This window comes from Oculina patagonica, chromosome 9 (genome assembly GCF_052425735.1).
Source record: "Oculina patagonica isolate OP01 chromosome 9, crgOcupat, whole genome shotgun sequence".
In the NCBI taxonomy this organism is placed as follows: Eukaryota; Metazoa; Cnidaria; class Anthozoa; order Scleractinia; family Oculinidae; genus Oculina; species Oculina patagonica.
The window spans coordinates 18,794,341-18,809,064 of record NC_135766.1 but is presented as its reverse complement, the minus strand read 5'-3'; the positions used below and the strand labels follow the sequence as shown (position 1 = coordinate 18,809,064).

The following is a 14,724-nucleotide window of genomic DNA, read 5'->3' as shown; positions in this document are numbered from 1 at the left end:
GCAATTGATCGGTCGAATTACACCTTAGTCTGTACTGTGAAATCACAGGCTAGAAAGAATTCATTAGAGCTTGAAGTTTATGTAAGACGTGTTTATAGATCAACTTAAACGAGCTAAGAGCAAAATTAAGGTTAGTGGCAATAATTGGTAAGTTCCGAATTCGCAGTCATCAACAAGAAGTTGCATCATTATTTGACCCATATAATTCTTACGTATTTAACCTTGAGACAAGGAGTTTGGACATCCCACGCTACCCCCTCCCCACCCCTCTCGTCCCCTAGTAAAAGTTCGTACGCAGTCCCCGATCAGAAGAGCGGCATCGGTTAGAGGCTAATGGCGCTTTACATCGGTTTACCCGTTTAGTGCAAAAGAGACCTGAAATATTGCTAAACCCCTTGAATCGGATGCTACCAGGTTCCGGCTAACACTTTTTACACGATGACGATGAGGCGTCGGTTGGTTCTGTAGTTTTGTACTGCATTCTGTTTTGCTCGACCAATTAATAGAACCGAATAGCCCGGGGGGTTACTCCCATATGTGGGCTATATAGGTATGTGCCGCCCGATAGGGTATGGTTTTTGAGGTTCTCGGTCCTTAAATAGGGTATCATTTTTCCTCATTCTGGCATTGTGTTCCCGGTGTGATCCTTAGATAGGGTACCTAAATTCTATCAGCTTAAATAAACGCCCAGCTAAACGAAAAATAAAAAGGAATCTTAAAACTTAACTAACCGTCCAAGTAAAAGTAAAGCGATTTTATAAAGATTTGTGTTTTGCCGTGCGCGGTTGGCCGTTATTTGGGTCGTCACGGAGCGCTTCTTCTCCCCTTGAATAGGGTGTCATTTTTTGGTTTTGGGCCTTAAAAAGGGTATCAATTTTCGCTTCTTTATCCTTAAATAGGGTCAGGGTTTAAGAACCCTGGCGGCACACCCCTATCCAAAATTTATAGGAGTACCCCCCCCCCCCCCCCCGGGCCGAATAGTAATACAGGAAGATAAGTTATGCGAACAGAGATCAAGTTAATAAGAAATCGCCGCGAAAAAAACAAAACAAAATACTCCTGTAAAGTTAGAAAGGTCTGCTACAAAGTACAAACGAAAGAGAAAAATTATATATTCATGATTTCTTTTGAATTCAGTCGACAGACATGTTCACATCTTTACATTTTTAAGCGATGACGTAATCGCTTATTGCCATGGCACGACGGGCGCTTTTATTCTGTCGCGATCGAACAGAAATCAAGTTTAACTTAAAACAAGAAAACGCCGCGTAGAACACAAAATCAAAATACTTCCGTGCAGTTAGAAGGGAACACTACAATGTATAAACGAAAGAGATAAATTATAAATGATGGGATCTATTAGATTAAGTAGACAGAAATTTCTAATGCTTATAATATAAAGGGCCGCTGTGAGCAAGAGACCGTTTGACCTTTCTTTAAAAGCTTGCTAGCGCGTATCGTATGTCGTTCATCAGATGTCATACTATAATATAACGCAATCTCTGTTGAGACATCATACGGAAATCTAAAAAAAAATTAGAATATAAAGTAAAATATAACTGTTGTTTTGAATTGAGCAAATCTACAAAGAAAATGAATTAATTGCATCTTTTGCCTGTGAATTTATAAGTACTGTATTTATTTAAATTCAATCAGATCCTAACTATGCTATGCTATTTATACAATCACTTACATTGCTTCTTATGTTTGAAAAATGTAAGCTGCAGTTGGATAGCAGTCTTTTTCACGCACAAAGTGTCAGCTACTTTTATTTACGATACGATTTTGACAAATTTCCTCAAAATTATGTAAGACTCCTTGTGAAACGTCATCGCTTCTGCATGCATTGCGTGCCATTTATTTAATACAATGTGGCTATTTGGTCAGTCAGAGACAGCGCCTGACCTTGCATGTCGCTCGCAGGAAGTATCGTAGATCATTGTCACGCTACAGAGTAACGCAACTTTTGTTGAACAATCATTTAACACAAAAGTTGGCGGCAACTTTTATTTACGTTTTTGACAAATTATCTAAAAAAAATTAAGACCCCCTTGGGAAAAGTCATCGCTTCTGCATGCATTGCGTACCGTTTATGGAGGTTGCCTAGTCCTTTTCAGACTGAATATTTTTTAGACATAAAATTGTTCACAGGGCTATAAAACAAAAAAAAACTCTTATCAAGGAGTGCCCTTTACAGTAAAATACACATGTTATATATGGTTAGAAATCTTATGAAATTATAAACATTGTTTGATCCAAAACATAAACAAATAATTAAAATTTATCTCCATGGTAACCAATAAACATACATAATCTATGCGAAAATGCAAATTAAAATCATAACTTTTAGGTTTGGACAAATTTTCTCAAGATGTTTTACAATTTTTTCTAGGCAATGTATACATCATAGCAAAGGTTATTTTATATGCTATTCATTAAGCACAACTATTTAGCCAACGATGGTTTACTCTATACAAAATTATGTGACTTTCACTCTGGTATAACATAGGAATAAATAAGTGGTAGCAGCTCCTAGGACAGCTTCCAATCGAACTTGTCAATTTAACTTGGCCAAAATGTTCAAAAAACTATTCTTAAACTTCGTCTACGAAATTAAAGAAAACAAACAATGAATTCTTAGCTCTATCTACTCTTCTAGCAGCGAAGGCCTGCAACATGGCGGCAAAGGTTGAATCGATCCTTCAGAAAAACTTTCTTCTCACAAAAGAAATGAACAACGTGCCAGAAACAGTTTCTAGGATCGTCAAAATCGTCTTCTGCACTTTCTTCGTCATCAAGATCACTTCCAGCCCGTAAAATCATTTCTAAGGCTTGATCAGTATTGACATAATCTGGCGTCAAGACTTTCCACAGTTGTAAACAAACGTGGAGCGAGGAAACCGAGGAAAAAAATTGGACATTTTCTTGAAAGCAAAAGGGCCGACTCCATGTTTGTGTAATTGGATAACCGCTGTATAGTTTTCCCGTTCAAGCAAAAATAACTTGTGTAGGGGAGAGGAAGTCCGAAAAGGGCTAGCTCAGTTAAACTTCCGGGTGGTAAGGGGTGGTAATGTCTTGTCTCTAATCTTATGAAGATATCCGAATATTTTAATTTTGGTAATTTTAATCCTGATTTAGTAGACACCGCAAAAGTGACAATGTTTCTGCAGTCAATGAAACAGAAATATATTTCGTATTGGCAGCATACTCTACAGCATTCTCAAAAACTAGAATTTTATAGATCTTTTAAGAACGAATATGTTACCTCCAATTATCTAGAGTTAACTAGGAGAGTTTCTGGTATATGAATCATTTTTGTTTTTTACTATATATTATTATTTTATTATTTTTTATTATTGTTATTACTAAATAAGTTTACGCTTTTGCAATATTGTAACAAATTTACAGTCATGCAAATAAAGCTTGGTGTTGTTGTTGTTGATAACATTAATAACTGTAACTTCTATCATTATGTAGATGTTGAATATCCTCAAAACGTCGTGGAAGTCCGTCATCACAAGAAAAGAAGAGATGCTGCTGCACAGACACAAACTTCTCCAAAAATATATCTTCAGCAAATTCACACTGAAATCAACAAGGTATGTACCCCACCAGGCAAGATTTGCAAAGTTGGCCCACAAGGACCCCCGGGAGACAAAGGAGCTCATGGGTATCCTGGATACAAGGGAGAAAAAGGAGCCCCTGGGATACCAGGTCCACAAGGACCTTTGGGTCCTACAGGAGCTCAAGGCCCAACCGGAACTCAGGGACCTCAAGGACCGAAAGGAATTAAGGGTGAAATGGGCGAGGAAGGACCCATTGGCTACCCTGGGAAAAAAGGAGATGTTGGACCGATGGGCCTTAAAGGAGTAAAAGGTTCGATGGGCTTAAAGGGAAACAAAGGCTCGATAGGGTCACAGGGACCGAAAGGAGAATGCGCCATTTCCCCAAAGATCAAGGTATTTCCAGTGTCCTTGGATGTCTTCATCAACAAAGAGGCGACATTTTACTGCTGGGTTGATGGTCAAACATCTAAAAGGATAACGTGGAGTAAGCTTGGAGGTTCCTTGTTGTCAGATACTTCTTCGGAAGTTGGTGTCCTGCGAATCAACAATGTACAAAGGTCTTATGTTGGATCATACATGTGCACGGTATACACCGGTTACGGAATTCTTAAGGCTATCAGCAGCTTGCATCTTAAAGGTAATGATAATTGCTTTTCTTTGTTTAATTAAATAATGCCATCAATCCAACCATTGAGTTTCTGATACTGTTTTTTCTTAGAGATACAGTAAAAACCCGCGAGTAAGAATCTAACATTTAAGAACCTGTTAGGCTAAAATTTGTAAATTAGATCCCATTTTTATAAGAGGGTGCTAATGGAGGTACCCAATTGTCAGTTAACTACTAATTTTAAGGCTAATTGTCAGTTAACTACTAAATTCTAGTTATCTATTAACTTTCATTTTCTTACAGCGAAAAGTATTGCACCATAACCCGAATTTTCTTTACTTCAGCATGTCAGTGATATAAAAATAACTTGACAGGCATGCGAGACTCTCGCGCAAGCGTATTAGCCATTTTCATACTTTTGATCTCACGAGTATATCTTTGAGAGACCTACCCTTTTAATATAATATGTTGTTCTATTGCACGCCGGGTTCAAATTTGGACTGTGTTTTGTACTGCTGGTTGGTATTGCGTTACACAAGGCAAGATTTGTAAGTTGTGGTCGAAGGGCCTGCTTCCTTTTTTCAAAAAAAACTTCTGCGAAGCTCTTCTGGGTAACCTCTCTCGATAAGATGTGATTGGAAGTGGTAAACTTTTTCCACAAATTTTGTGTTAGAGAAATTTGTTCTAAGCAGTCTTAAGGCCTCCCCCAGTTCCGTGTGTTTATACGTAACAACTTGAAGTCAAATGCACCTAGTTGAAACTTTTCTGCTTTTCGTTTGATTTTCATGAAATCGATCAAATGTTTACAACCTATGTCTATTGAATTGTGCCTTGCCATGTCAAACGGTATGCGACCTGTGTGTCGTTCGAATGCCGATTCTTTGTCATCATCTCGATAAAAACTCAGAATAACTTTGACCATGCCCCACTCGACGCCATCACGGAGATCAACATGTGTCTGGAACGACCCGGGAACGATCCTGGTACCTTTGGCATATAATATCGGTTAGTATGTCACCTGGTCACGCAACGGGACAGGTAAATGTCACGAAATAGCGTTGCTATTAGGAAATAATTTTGTTGCTTTTATCAACAACAACAATCGTATTCAGTATAATTAATAGAATGTCACTTAACTGTTAACTTTTCATTTATCAGTTAACTACTAATTTTTTGGCCAAATATCAGTTAACTACTATTTTTTTGGCCAATTGTCAGTTAACTGTTAACCCCATTAGCACCCTCTTATAAGGACCTATTAAGTCTGAAATTTGGAAACAGGTTCTTATTTTTTAAAATTGCTTAAAAATGAAAACTTTTAGGAACATATGTTATACAAGGCTCTACTCTAAATGTATATAACGTTATGTTCCTAATGATACGTGCTTCATTTTTACATAAACACTGATGTGGTATGCCAATTTTACACAAGAATTAGGCCGAATATGACTAAAAGTTCTAATAGCAACAATGTAAATTTTTCTTCAGAAAACAAGAACCTATTAAGAACCTTTATAGCCTAAATTTGTGTTAACTAAGAAGAAAGAACCTGTTTAGGCTAACCTGGAAGAATTAGGTTCTTACTCGCTGGTTTTGACTGTACATCTCCAGTTAATGAAAGATTTGTTTTGTTTTTCCTGGGTATATTTTCGTTTTAGCAATCAATCTCATTACACAGATACAATGGTAGAAAAAAAGATAATAGTGCATATGTTAATAATTAGGATGGTTCGTTTACAACGAATTGTTCTTTAATCTTTGCTGAAATAAACCCCCTAAGTTTAAAAGTAAGTGTGTAAAACTATCATGTGTATAAAACATAATAAGGAGTATGAGCTATAGGAACACATCCTACAATGTTAGAACTTGTACTGGTGAACCTACAAGCCAACATTATGTATCTGGATAATGTAAGTTGTCAGGTCTGTTTCTTTAGAGCCACCGGTAATTACCAGAAAACCTTCCTCAAAGTACACTGTAGCTCAAGGATCCACTTCAAGACTCTGTTGCGAAGCTACAGGCTCTCCTCCTCCCAAAGTGCAGTGGTCACGTGCTGATCAGCCTTCTGATTCAACACTGGCTTTCCAGGATAACGGATGCCTTAATTTCAACACGGTCAGGTACAACAGTGACGGAGATTACATTTGTCGCGCCACAAACAACTATGGGATTGCAGAAGCAACAACTACAGTGATTGTGACTTTTACAGGTATTTTTTTAATATTTCAAGAATTGGTTCATGCTGAGCGTGCGCACTAGATCGAGTTTTGGATGTAGTCAAGTACACAGGAGCCCAAAATGTGATACTCTCGGTCATTTTTGTCTGATTTTTGGCAACATAGCTATTTTTACTAAATCGAGTACGCTGATTTCGAAAATCATTGTTGCCAAGCTCAATTTTCGAGTTAAGATCTTGTTTTGGGGCATTTAATGATGACGTCATTGTCCAAATAAGGACTTTTCTTTCCTTTAGCAATTTTAAGTTAAGGCGTTATTAGTGTACTGTTCAAAAGATTCTTAGAAATTTCTGACAGTTTTTTACGCTGTGTCAGTAAATATTGAGCCGTCCAGTGACAACTGACCACGCCCTTTTATCACTTGCTTCTAATGGTGACTTTCGTTGAATACATGTAAAATTAACAAATTTAAAATAAGCTCGGCCGAATTTCAGGAAAAAATTTTGGTTTAACAAAGTTTTGTTTAAAAATTTTTGTTAATTGCGGTCGCACTAGCTAACGTGTAAGCCTGAGGCAAAAAGTACTGCTTAAAAGCAACAAAATGTTGCAATAAAGGAACGCTACTTCAGAAAACGTTTGATAAAACTACTCACTGGCTCTTTAAATCTTACATCAAGACATGAAAGTTTCTGAACATGTCGAAGTACCGGTAACTGATCTGATACCATTATTAGAAAATAATAATAAAAAAATACACAAATCGTACCTTTAGCAACTGAACTCGAAAAGGAACCGTACAATTCTTCTCCTATTCGAGAGACGCACTCGTCCTTAAAATTGAAAACCAGTTTTTAGGGCCTCTTCACATGAGTACGGTTTACGGGCTGTCTCGGTTACCAGGACGAACTTTGTCGTCTGTTCATATGGAAAGTTTTAGCCGGGTTGACGGGGACAAAATTCAAGAGACGAAACCAATATGGCGACACATAAATGTTCTCATATGATCGCCCCGATCGTCTCTGTCGCTTCAAAAGGTTTGCTTGCGATCGGGGCGATCATATGAGAACATTACAGAGACGTGTTCTATCCGGGTTATCGGTCGCAGACAGTCGCAGACCGCGGCGATGGCGAACGATAATATGAGAACTACTGCCACAGAGGGAGATGATCGAAGCGATCCAAACTGCTCCATGGTGCATCAGTATTACCCAGAACTACGTTTCCGTTTGGCCTCCCTTTTGCTTCTTCGCCGTAAAACGGCAATGACGAAAAGATAGAAGGCCACGAGGTTTGCCTTTGCTTCGAAGGCTGCCATAAGCGATATCGAAGTTTTTGAAAAAAACACACGTACGTCGATCGGAATAATTATTTTAGTCTAATTTTCAGAGGTGAATATCAAGAACTATAAAATAAAGAACTAAAAAACGGAACCAACAAACACAAGTGCTCGCTTGAATACTTGTAATCCAGTTTAATTCATCGATTGTAAATAACAATTTTCACTTAAGTTTAAGCAATAAAACGAAAGAAAACAAACACTACGAAAAAGACAGATATCTAGTACCTTTGTTTAATCGTTGGAGACCTCTGAGCAATTGTGTAAATCCTCTTGAAATGAGTCGAGTAGCTCTGATCTGAAGAGAACTGCATAATGCTTGGTCAATTGATCTGCCACTGAGTTTCTTGTGGCCGATCTTTTAAACCACCGTCCTTAGCACCAATGCCTTGAGAACCATCTCTTAAAAATATTTTCGGTTCAAAAGCCTTGGAAGCCAATTTTTTAAATTCCAACTGTTTTGAATAACCCGGACTTGACGTGATTTCTTTCGAAAGAACGTAAATTTCATTCATCAAATGCCGCTATGTTTACTTGCCTGGATGGCAAAGTTTGCGCGACTTAGTAACCAAGCCCTGAAATGTTATATTCACCTCCAAGTGAGGTGAATATAACGTCATACACCAGAGCTTCTTGACCAATCAGGATGTCGCATTCTTATATTCACCTTTTGAAATTAGACTAAAATCCAATATTCATATGCAGGAACAAAGGAAAGATCATAAATTCTTATCTTTTTTGATTAACCCTATTTTGCATATACCAGACGATCGGGGCGATCATAAGAGAACCCCCTGATTGGTTCCAATCACTTCGATCGCCTACGATCGCCTCAGAATTTGCAAACGACAGAAGCGACGGAGACGATCGGGGCGATCATATGAGAACCAGCCTTTAGCGACACTTATAACTTCACTAATAAAAGCTTATTCGCATATTTCTAAAGTGGAAACAGATACAAGGCAAAATTATGTCATTTTAACCGCCCAGTTACGAAAGGGTGGCTACTTTCTCAAATAAAGTTGCATCCCGGTGAAAAGGCTGGAGTGTTCATATGGGAAAATTTTCTTCCCGGTTGCCGTAATCTCGGTTGCAGAAATCGAGATATCGGTAACCGGGCTGGCCCGCGTTCTCATATGAACACATCCAATTTTTTACAAAGAAAATAGGAGTCAGCCGATATCTCGGTAACTGGGTCGACCAGGATCATATGAAGAGGCCCTTAGTGAAGGACGTCATCTTAGAAGCCTAAGACTATCAGATTATAATTGAATTGTCGGCACCTTCTTGGTCTTTATGTATCTATTGGCACCTACTTGTTCTTTATGTATATAACTTAAAGGCGAGTCTATTTTGGCAATAGTACATGAAACTGCTGTTAATTTTGTCCTTTACATACTAAAATAAAAATTAAATTTCTCACCAACTTCTGGAAAGGACGTCCATAAATGAAGTGTTTTCAGTAAATTTTATTTTTTTCCTTAACTTATGATAGATTTTTTTCTTGCTGCTGTAAAAAGTGGGGGGGGGGGGGGGGGAGGGGCGCTCTCTTTGCGGTACCTGTAATAATGAATTGTTTCTTTTTTATTGTTATGATTCGGTTCCATAAAAACCGAAGAACCCTTAATCGATTTCTTACGTTAAACTATTAATTATTAATTATATTGATTGATATCGAACTTAAAGTTTTATCAATTGTGCACGCTGGCATGAGCAACGTTGACTGAATATAGATCATTGATTCGTATCTTCTAGTTAATTCCTGCGAAGAGGTTATTACAAAGTACTCAGCAAAAAAACCTGGAATCTACGAACTGTCAACAAACTCATTCAGATACATGGTGAGGGTTTTAGCAATACAGAATCTGTGCTAAGAAGGGGGTAATTGTGGTTTTAGTATTTAAGAATGACTGGCTTTATTCAGTTGGACTTCATATTATGGAATGTAAAAATCTACATCAAAGTTATCAAGAATTAGTTTTACCGTTTTTAAACTAGGACTTCAAGTATCAAGTATCAATTGGACACAATTATGTACCAAAAGAAATCATTTCTAACAACAACAAATTTCGAAAACAAATTTTGAACAAATTTTTAAAGATTCTACTGAATTGCTTAAACATAGCTTACATGGTTCTTGCAAACTTTGTAATTCATTTTTTCAGGCTCTGATAAGAAGTTGCTGTTGGCGTTATCACGGATAATTACTACATCTTTAGCTTTTAAAAAGGGGCTGAAAATAACGCAATAGGATTTAAATTATCTTGGTTCTAGATTTTTGTCCAACTTAAATTAACATTACTCGATTTCCTGGTGGATTCTGTCTCAATAGGGTGTCTCAATGGGGTGGTGGCTTTTACTGTTAACGGTTTAAATTTTGGCCTTTTTGCGTTAAACAGTTACTTCATTGCCATTACGGTTAACAGAAGTTCAAAATTAGTTTCCATTGTTTTTTAAGGTTAAAAATTAATTTTCATTATTGAAAAACATATTTAAGGTCTTTTAAAAGATCACTCTAGGACATTGAAGTGATGTCACTCACTCATCCTCTTCGCTCCTCTAACTGGAGCATAAGGCCACAAATGAAGTGATGTAGTCTGTGTTAATTACAGGCCAATTTTTATACGGTTAACATATTTTGCGGCTAAAGGTTAAAATTTTCCAATTTTTGCACCTGACGGCTAGATTTTTAGCCGTTTTTTGGCTAACAGTTAATCCCATTAAGACCCTCTTAATATACCGTAGAATTCTGGTTAAGCCCTGGGCTTATACAACTTCGTAAGGGGTTTTGGGTGGGCCTATAAACGGAGGAGCTTTTATCTGGGAGGGCTTACAAGGGGAATGAAAAAAAAAAGTTTCGAAAAGAGCCACAGGAGTGTTGATCGAAATATGTTTTTAAGTTAAAAACGCATAATAAAACAACATTTAGCCTAACCTGCGATCAGGCTTTCTTTTTTTCGCGGCGGAGGGAAGGAGAAAAAAAGGAAAGCCTGATACAATTACTTGTCAAGTCGTCTGCCGCTCCCTAATTAAAATATCTGTCAACGTCGTCGAGAATGTCGGCGATGCCATCAGATAAGCGTGATTAGCGCCTTCAAATTATATTTTTACTCTCACAAGCATGTGTTTGAATTACCCTTTTTGAACAAGCTGATCGGATGGTTTTTAAAATTTGTTTTCTGCAAAGGCTGATTTTGTGTAAGGCTCAGGTCAGACATTTCAAGGTCGTAGTTTTCGTCACTGTGATTCCGTCGGAAGCACCGCCAAAACATCTTTTCTTTCACAAACTATTCATCGAATACACTCCCTTTGTTCGGCTTTAAATGTTTTGTGAACAAAACTCTTGAGAGATTTTCTAAAAGCTAGAAGAACCCGCTTTCTACTTCATTCCGTTAAACAACCGCCATGATAACAATCATCTACGCGCGATATTTTTGGACCGGAAATTAGACTTGAACTGAATTAGCCAATCAGGATAGAGTTCTAATGTTGCCTTTTGTTTTCTGACCAATCAGAAAAAAGTCCAGATTCTGGACTTTTTACAGACGACTCGACAAGTAATTGTATCAGGCGTTCATTTTTCCGTTGACCCCTCCACTGCGAGAAAAATAACGCCTGATCGCAGGTTACATTTAGCCCTGTTCAGTACTTTCATCCGGTAGAGGGGGCTTATATCCGGCGGGGGTTGTTATAATCGGTTGTATTTTTTGGTTCCCAAGTAGATGGACCTATAACCGGGAGGGCTTATAACCGGAATTTTACGGTATAAACTAATCGTTAAGAAGAGCTGACGCACAAACGTCGTGTTTAATTTGGACCCTTAAGCTTCTCATTTAACAATAGATGTTCCTTTTAAAATGTCCAACTTCTAAGACAGTTTCCTAAGGAAACGTAACGCTTTAGCCGAATGACGCGGTTAAGATGGATTTTAAGTATTCTGTTTAAAATTTGAAATATGACCACTTCTTTCTATTGAAACACTATGTCCGTTTGATTCAAACTAAAGTTAAAAGGTGAATGAATTGCGTCTGACAATGAATAGAATGTCTCATTGATCAGTAGCTTCTGCATGCCAAAGGGTTGTTAGCATTCTCACTTTGTGTTACAAGTTTCTTTATTTTTTCAATCAGGCGTACTGTGATATTACAGTCGATTTTAGAGGATGGACTCTTATTGCCCGATTTTCAAACAACGACAACAAAAACTGGATGTTGGACGATGGAAGCTGGTGGTATGACCAACAGGTTGTCATTGGATCAGCAAATAGTCCTTCAATCAACGCTGACATGATCTCACCAGCATTTTGGTTAATCAGCGGAAGAGAGTTTAAGATCACGCGCAGTGATGACCCCAGTCACACTCCTTTGTTACAGACCACAGGTAACTGTTTGGCTGGACAAACATTCCGATCTAAAATCACAAGTTATGGCGACTTTAGAAATGGTAAAGTTTGGTCCAGTAACAAGTGCCTGGGAAGTTGCACGGTTCAATATGGCGGTCAGTACAAGTCAACAGACGGGTTTCAACAGGCTGAGTGCAGTGGAAACATCCAAAGCGCCAACAAGATCGGCTTCTGGTGTGACTGGAGTGCTGATGGATCAGTGATGATGATTGGTGGAGGAGGAAGTGATTGTAAACGAGCTGATCACGGGATTGGAGTGACAGAAGTAAACGACGCTTCTTTTGTCGATACTGGAGACGGTGAATATGACTTTGGTGATTGTCCTGTCCTTGGTTCTTGTTCAGGAGGCGCCACATCCCAGTCTTACTCGTTAAATCTGTGGATCCGTTAAGTTGGAACTATCGCAAGTTGCATCCTCAAGAATGTTACTTTTCGGATTATGCTTGAACTCTAAATTTGCGTTTAAAAATAAATGAATGGTTAGCGCTGATTAACAAAGTTTCAAAGGATTCGATAGGACTAATTTCAATTAATTCAATGTGTGATACACCTTTTTTAATAAGAACATTTATTTTGGGGTACAGCCTAACGTTCTTAGCATTTCGACAATTTAAGCCTGACATTAATTATTGTTAAAACGCTCCTTTGTCAAGTTTCAATTTAAAGTGGTACTACACTAAATCATTCATAACGTATTCAGATTGTACACATACATGTTTATGTGACAAGGATGGTTTCCAATTTTGATTTAATATGAATGTTCATTTATTCGTAAAAAATTGAACTAAAACTTCACCCCTTTGTTTGTCATCACCAAGTTCTAAGATTTTGACTTTTCTTAGCCTCAACGTTCTTATAAAAAGGTTGTATCTTGTTTTAAATCAGCTTTGGAGGGTTAATTTCTTCTACATCATATTAACCAAGCCAGAGGTACCGTACTTGGAGAATGTTGATCCAAGGTCTTGAGAGGTCTTGAAAATTATAATAGGAATGCAAAGGTTTTGATTAATGTAACTTTATTTAGTGTGTTAACTTAATTCGTATCCAGGGAAATGATTGCAAAAATGATTTGTAAGGAGAAAACACATATAAGCACCAAATGTAAAACTAGGTTGTTAGAAAACAGCTTAATAGAAGGCATGAACTAGATTGTAAAGTAAGGTTATGCTATTAAAAATTAGACGTAATTTGAGTCAGTTAAGTTTTCCCACAACTTGGTCACCTTCTCCAAAGGAGGGAATATATCGCCGGCAGATTGTCGGAGATAAAATGCTTGATAAAGAGACAGCGTAAACGATCCGTCGCCTTCACCCAACACGATGCTGTATGAAGATGTTGTCTCGTGACGTTCAGCCCGAACTTAAACCTCCATCTGTAAGCTACACAACAGAGAACAAACAGTTCGATACAGTGGAATCCCGATTTCACTAACACTCGATCTTTTGAACCTCTTTTTAACTGAAACAATGAAAACGTTTCCGTTAGACTTTCATCAGCCAGTCGAACACTGCAATGTTACCGCTTATTTCTCGAACCGAATTTCATTTTCTTTTCCCTTGGAGGTTCGAGAAATAGGGACTACACTGTATTAAATAGTCTCAATAAGCCGTCTCAAGATATCATCATTTTACGCTTTTCTATCTCATATGAGCAACAACAACTACCAGATGCATTTGATTTGCCAGAAAAAAAAAAAAAAAAAAAAGAAAGAGGAAACATTGCGTATAGTATACAGTATAAATTAACTTAAATACGCAAAATAATCTACTCAGAAGCAGGCATGTGTAGCTGGATATATCTAGGACAAATACGCGCAAGCGATCAAGTGTGATGTACAAAGCTCACAAAGTTGTATCTAAACACCTCTTTCCAAAATGACCGAAATAACCTGTATTCTTTTGTCTTCATGTTAGTTGGCCTTCATGACCTCATTTTATTCCAAAAATTATTTTGACTTCTGCAGATGCGATCGAGGCCACGAAGGCCAATTAACATGATGAAAACAAAAGAATAATGTATTTTCCGCCATATTGGAAAAAGGTGTATGTTGGATAGCTAGACCATGTGCTCCTCCCCAGTCCCCTAGGTTATAACACAACATCTCCCTCCCCCGACAGGAGGAGATCAGAGAACGTACAACATCTCCCTCCCTCTTTAGGAGATAATAAAAAAGGAACGCAAACATGTGGAAAAGGCACATTGTCAGATTGTGAGCTTCAGGTACTTTCTGTTGCGGATGAGCACCGAACCACGGTCAGTTTCGACAGCAAAGGTACGGTTTGGTCTAATTTCAATAACAGTCCCAAGAAGGGACCAGTCAGTGTCATTGCGAGAGCGAATTGCGACACGGGATCCTAGTTCTAGAGGAGGTAGTACTTTGGTATGTTTATCATAGTAGAGTTTCTCCTTACTCTTGGCATGTAGGATTTTCTTCCTTGTGGTGGGAGTTAGAAATTCTTCCTTAGGGTTTGGGACTCGAGGAAGAAAGTCATGCAGTGCTCTGCCAAATAACAACTCAGCTGGACTCTTCCCACAGGCAAGTGGAGTGTTGCGGATTGCTAACATACCTTTCCAAAATTCATCATGATTCATTGATCCACACTTCTTGAGTAGCTTTTTGACATTTTTTACGGCTG

The 14,724-nt window shown here is 38.0% G+C and overlaps 2 protein-coding genes across 5 annotated transcripts in view; one reads left to right on the top strand and one right to left on the bottom strand.

Moving 5' to 3' along the window:
- Positions 1-14,724, top strand: part of LOC144666343 (uncharacterized) — a 75,531-nt gene that overhangs the window by 1,310 nt on the left and 59,497 nt on the right. Inside the window, exons 2-5 of one of the 4 annotated variants that reach the window (XR_013573169.1) lie at positions 3,478-4,203; positions 6,110-6,382; positions 9,442-9,527; positions 11,817-13,249. Coding sequence is in view for 2 of the 4 variants with exons in the window: in XM_078527751.1 (XP_078383877.1) it covers positions 3,478-4,203; positions 6,110-6,382; positions 9,442-9,527; positions 11,817-12,479 (1,748 nt within the window). In the remaining 2 variants the exon portion in view is untranslated. Of the gene's footprint in view, positions 1-3,477; positions 4,204-6,109; positions 6,383-9,441; positions 9,528-11,816; positions 13,263-14,724 lie in introns of those variants that run through there. The other 3 variants (XR_013573170.1, XM_078527751.1, XM_078527752.1) reach the window with 3 other exon arrangements.
- The window catches only part of LOC144666424 (uncharacterized), a 74,018-nt gene that overhangs the window by 29,157 nt on the left and 30,137 nt on the right, over positions 1-14,724 (bottom strand). The gene's annotated exons all lie outside the window — the stretch shown is intronic.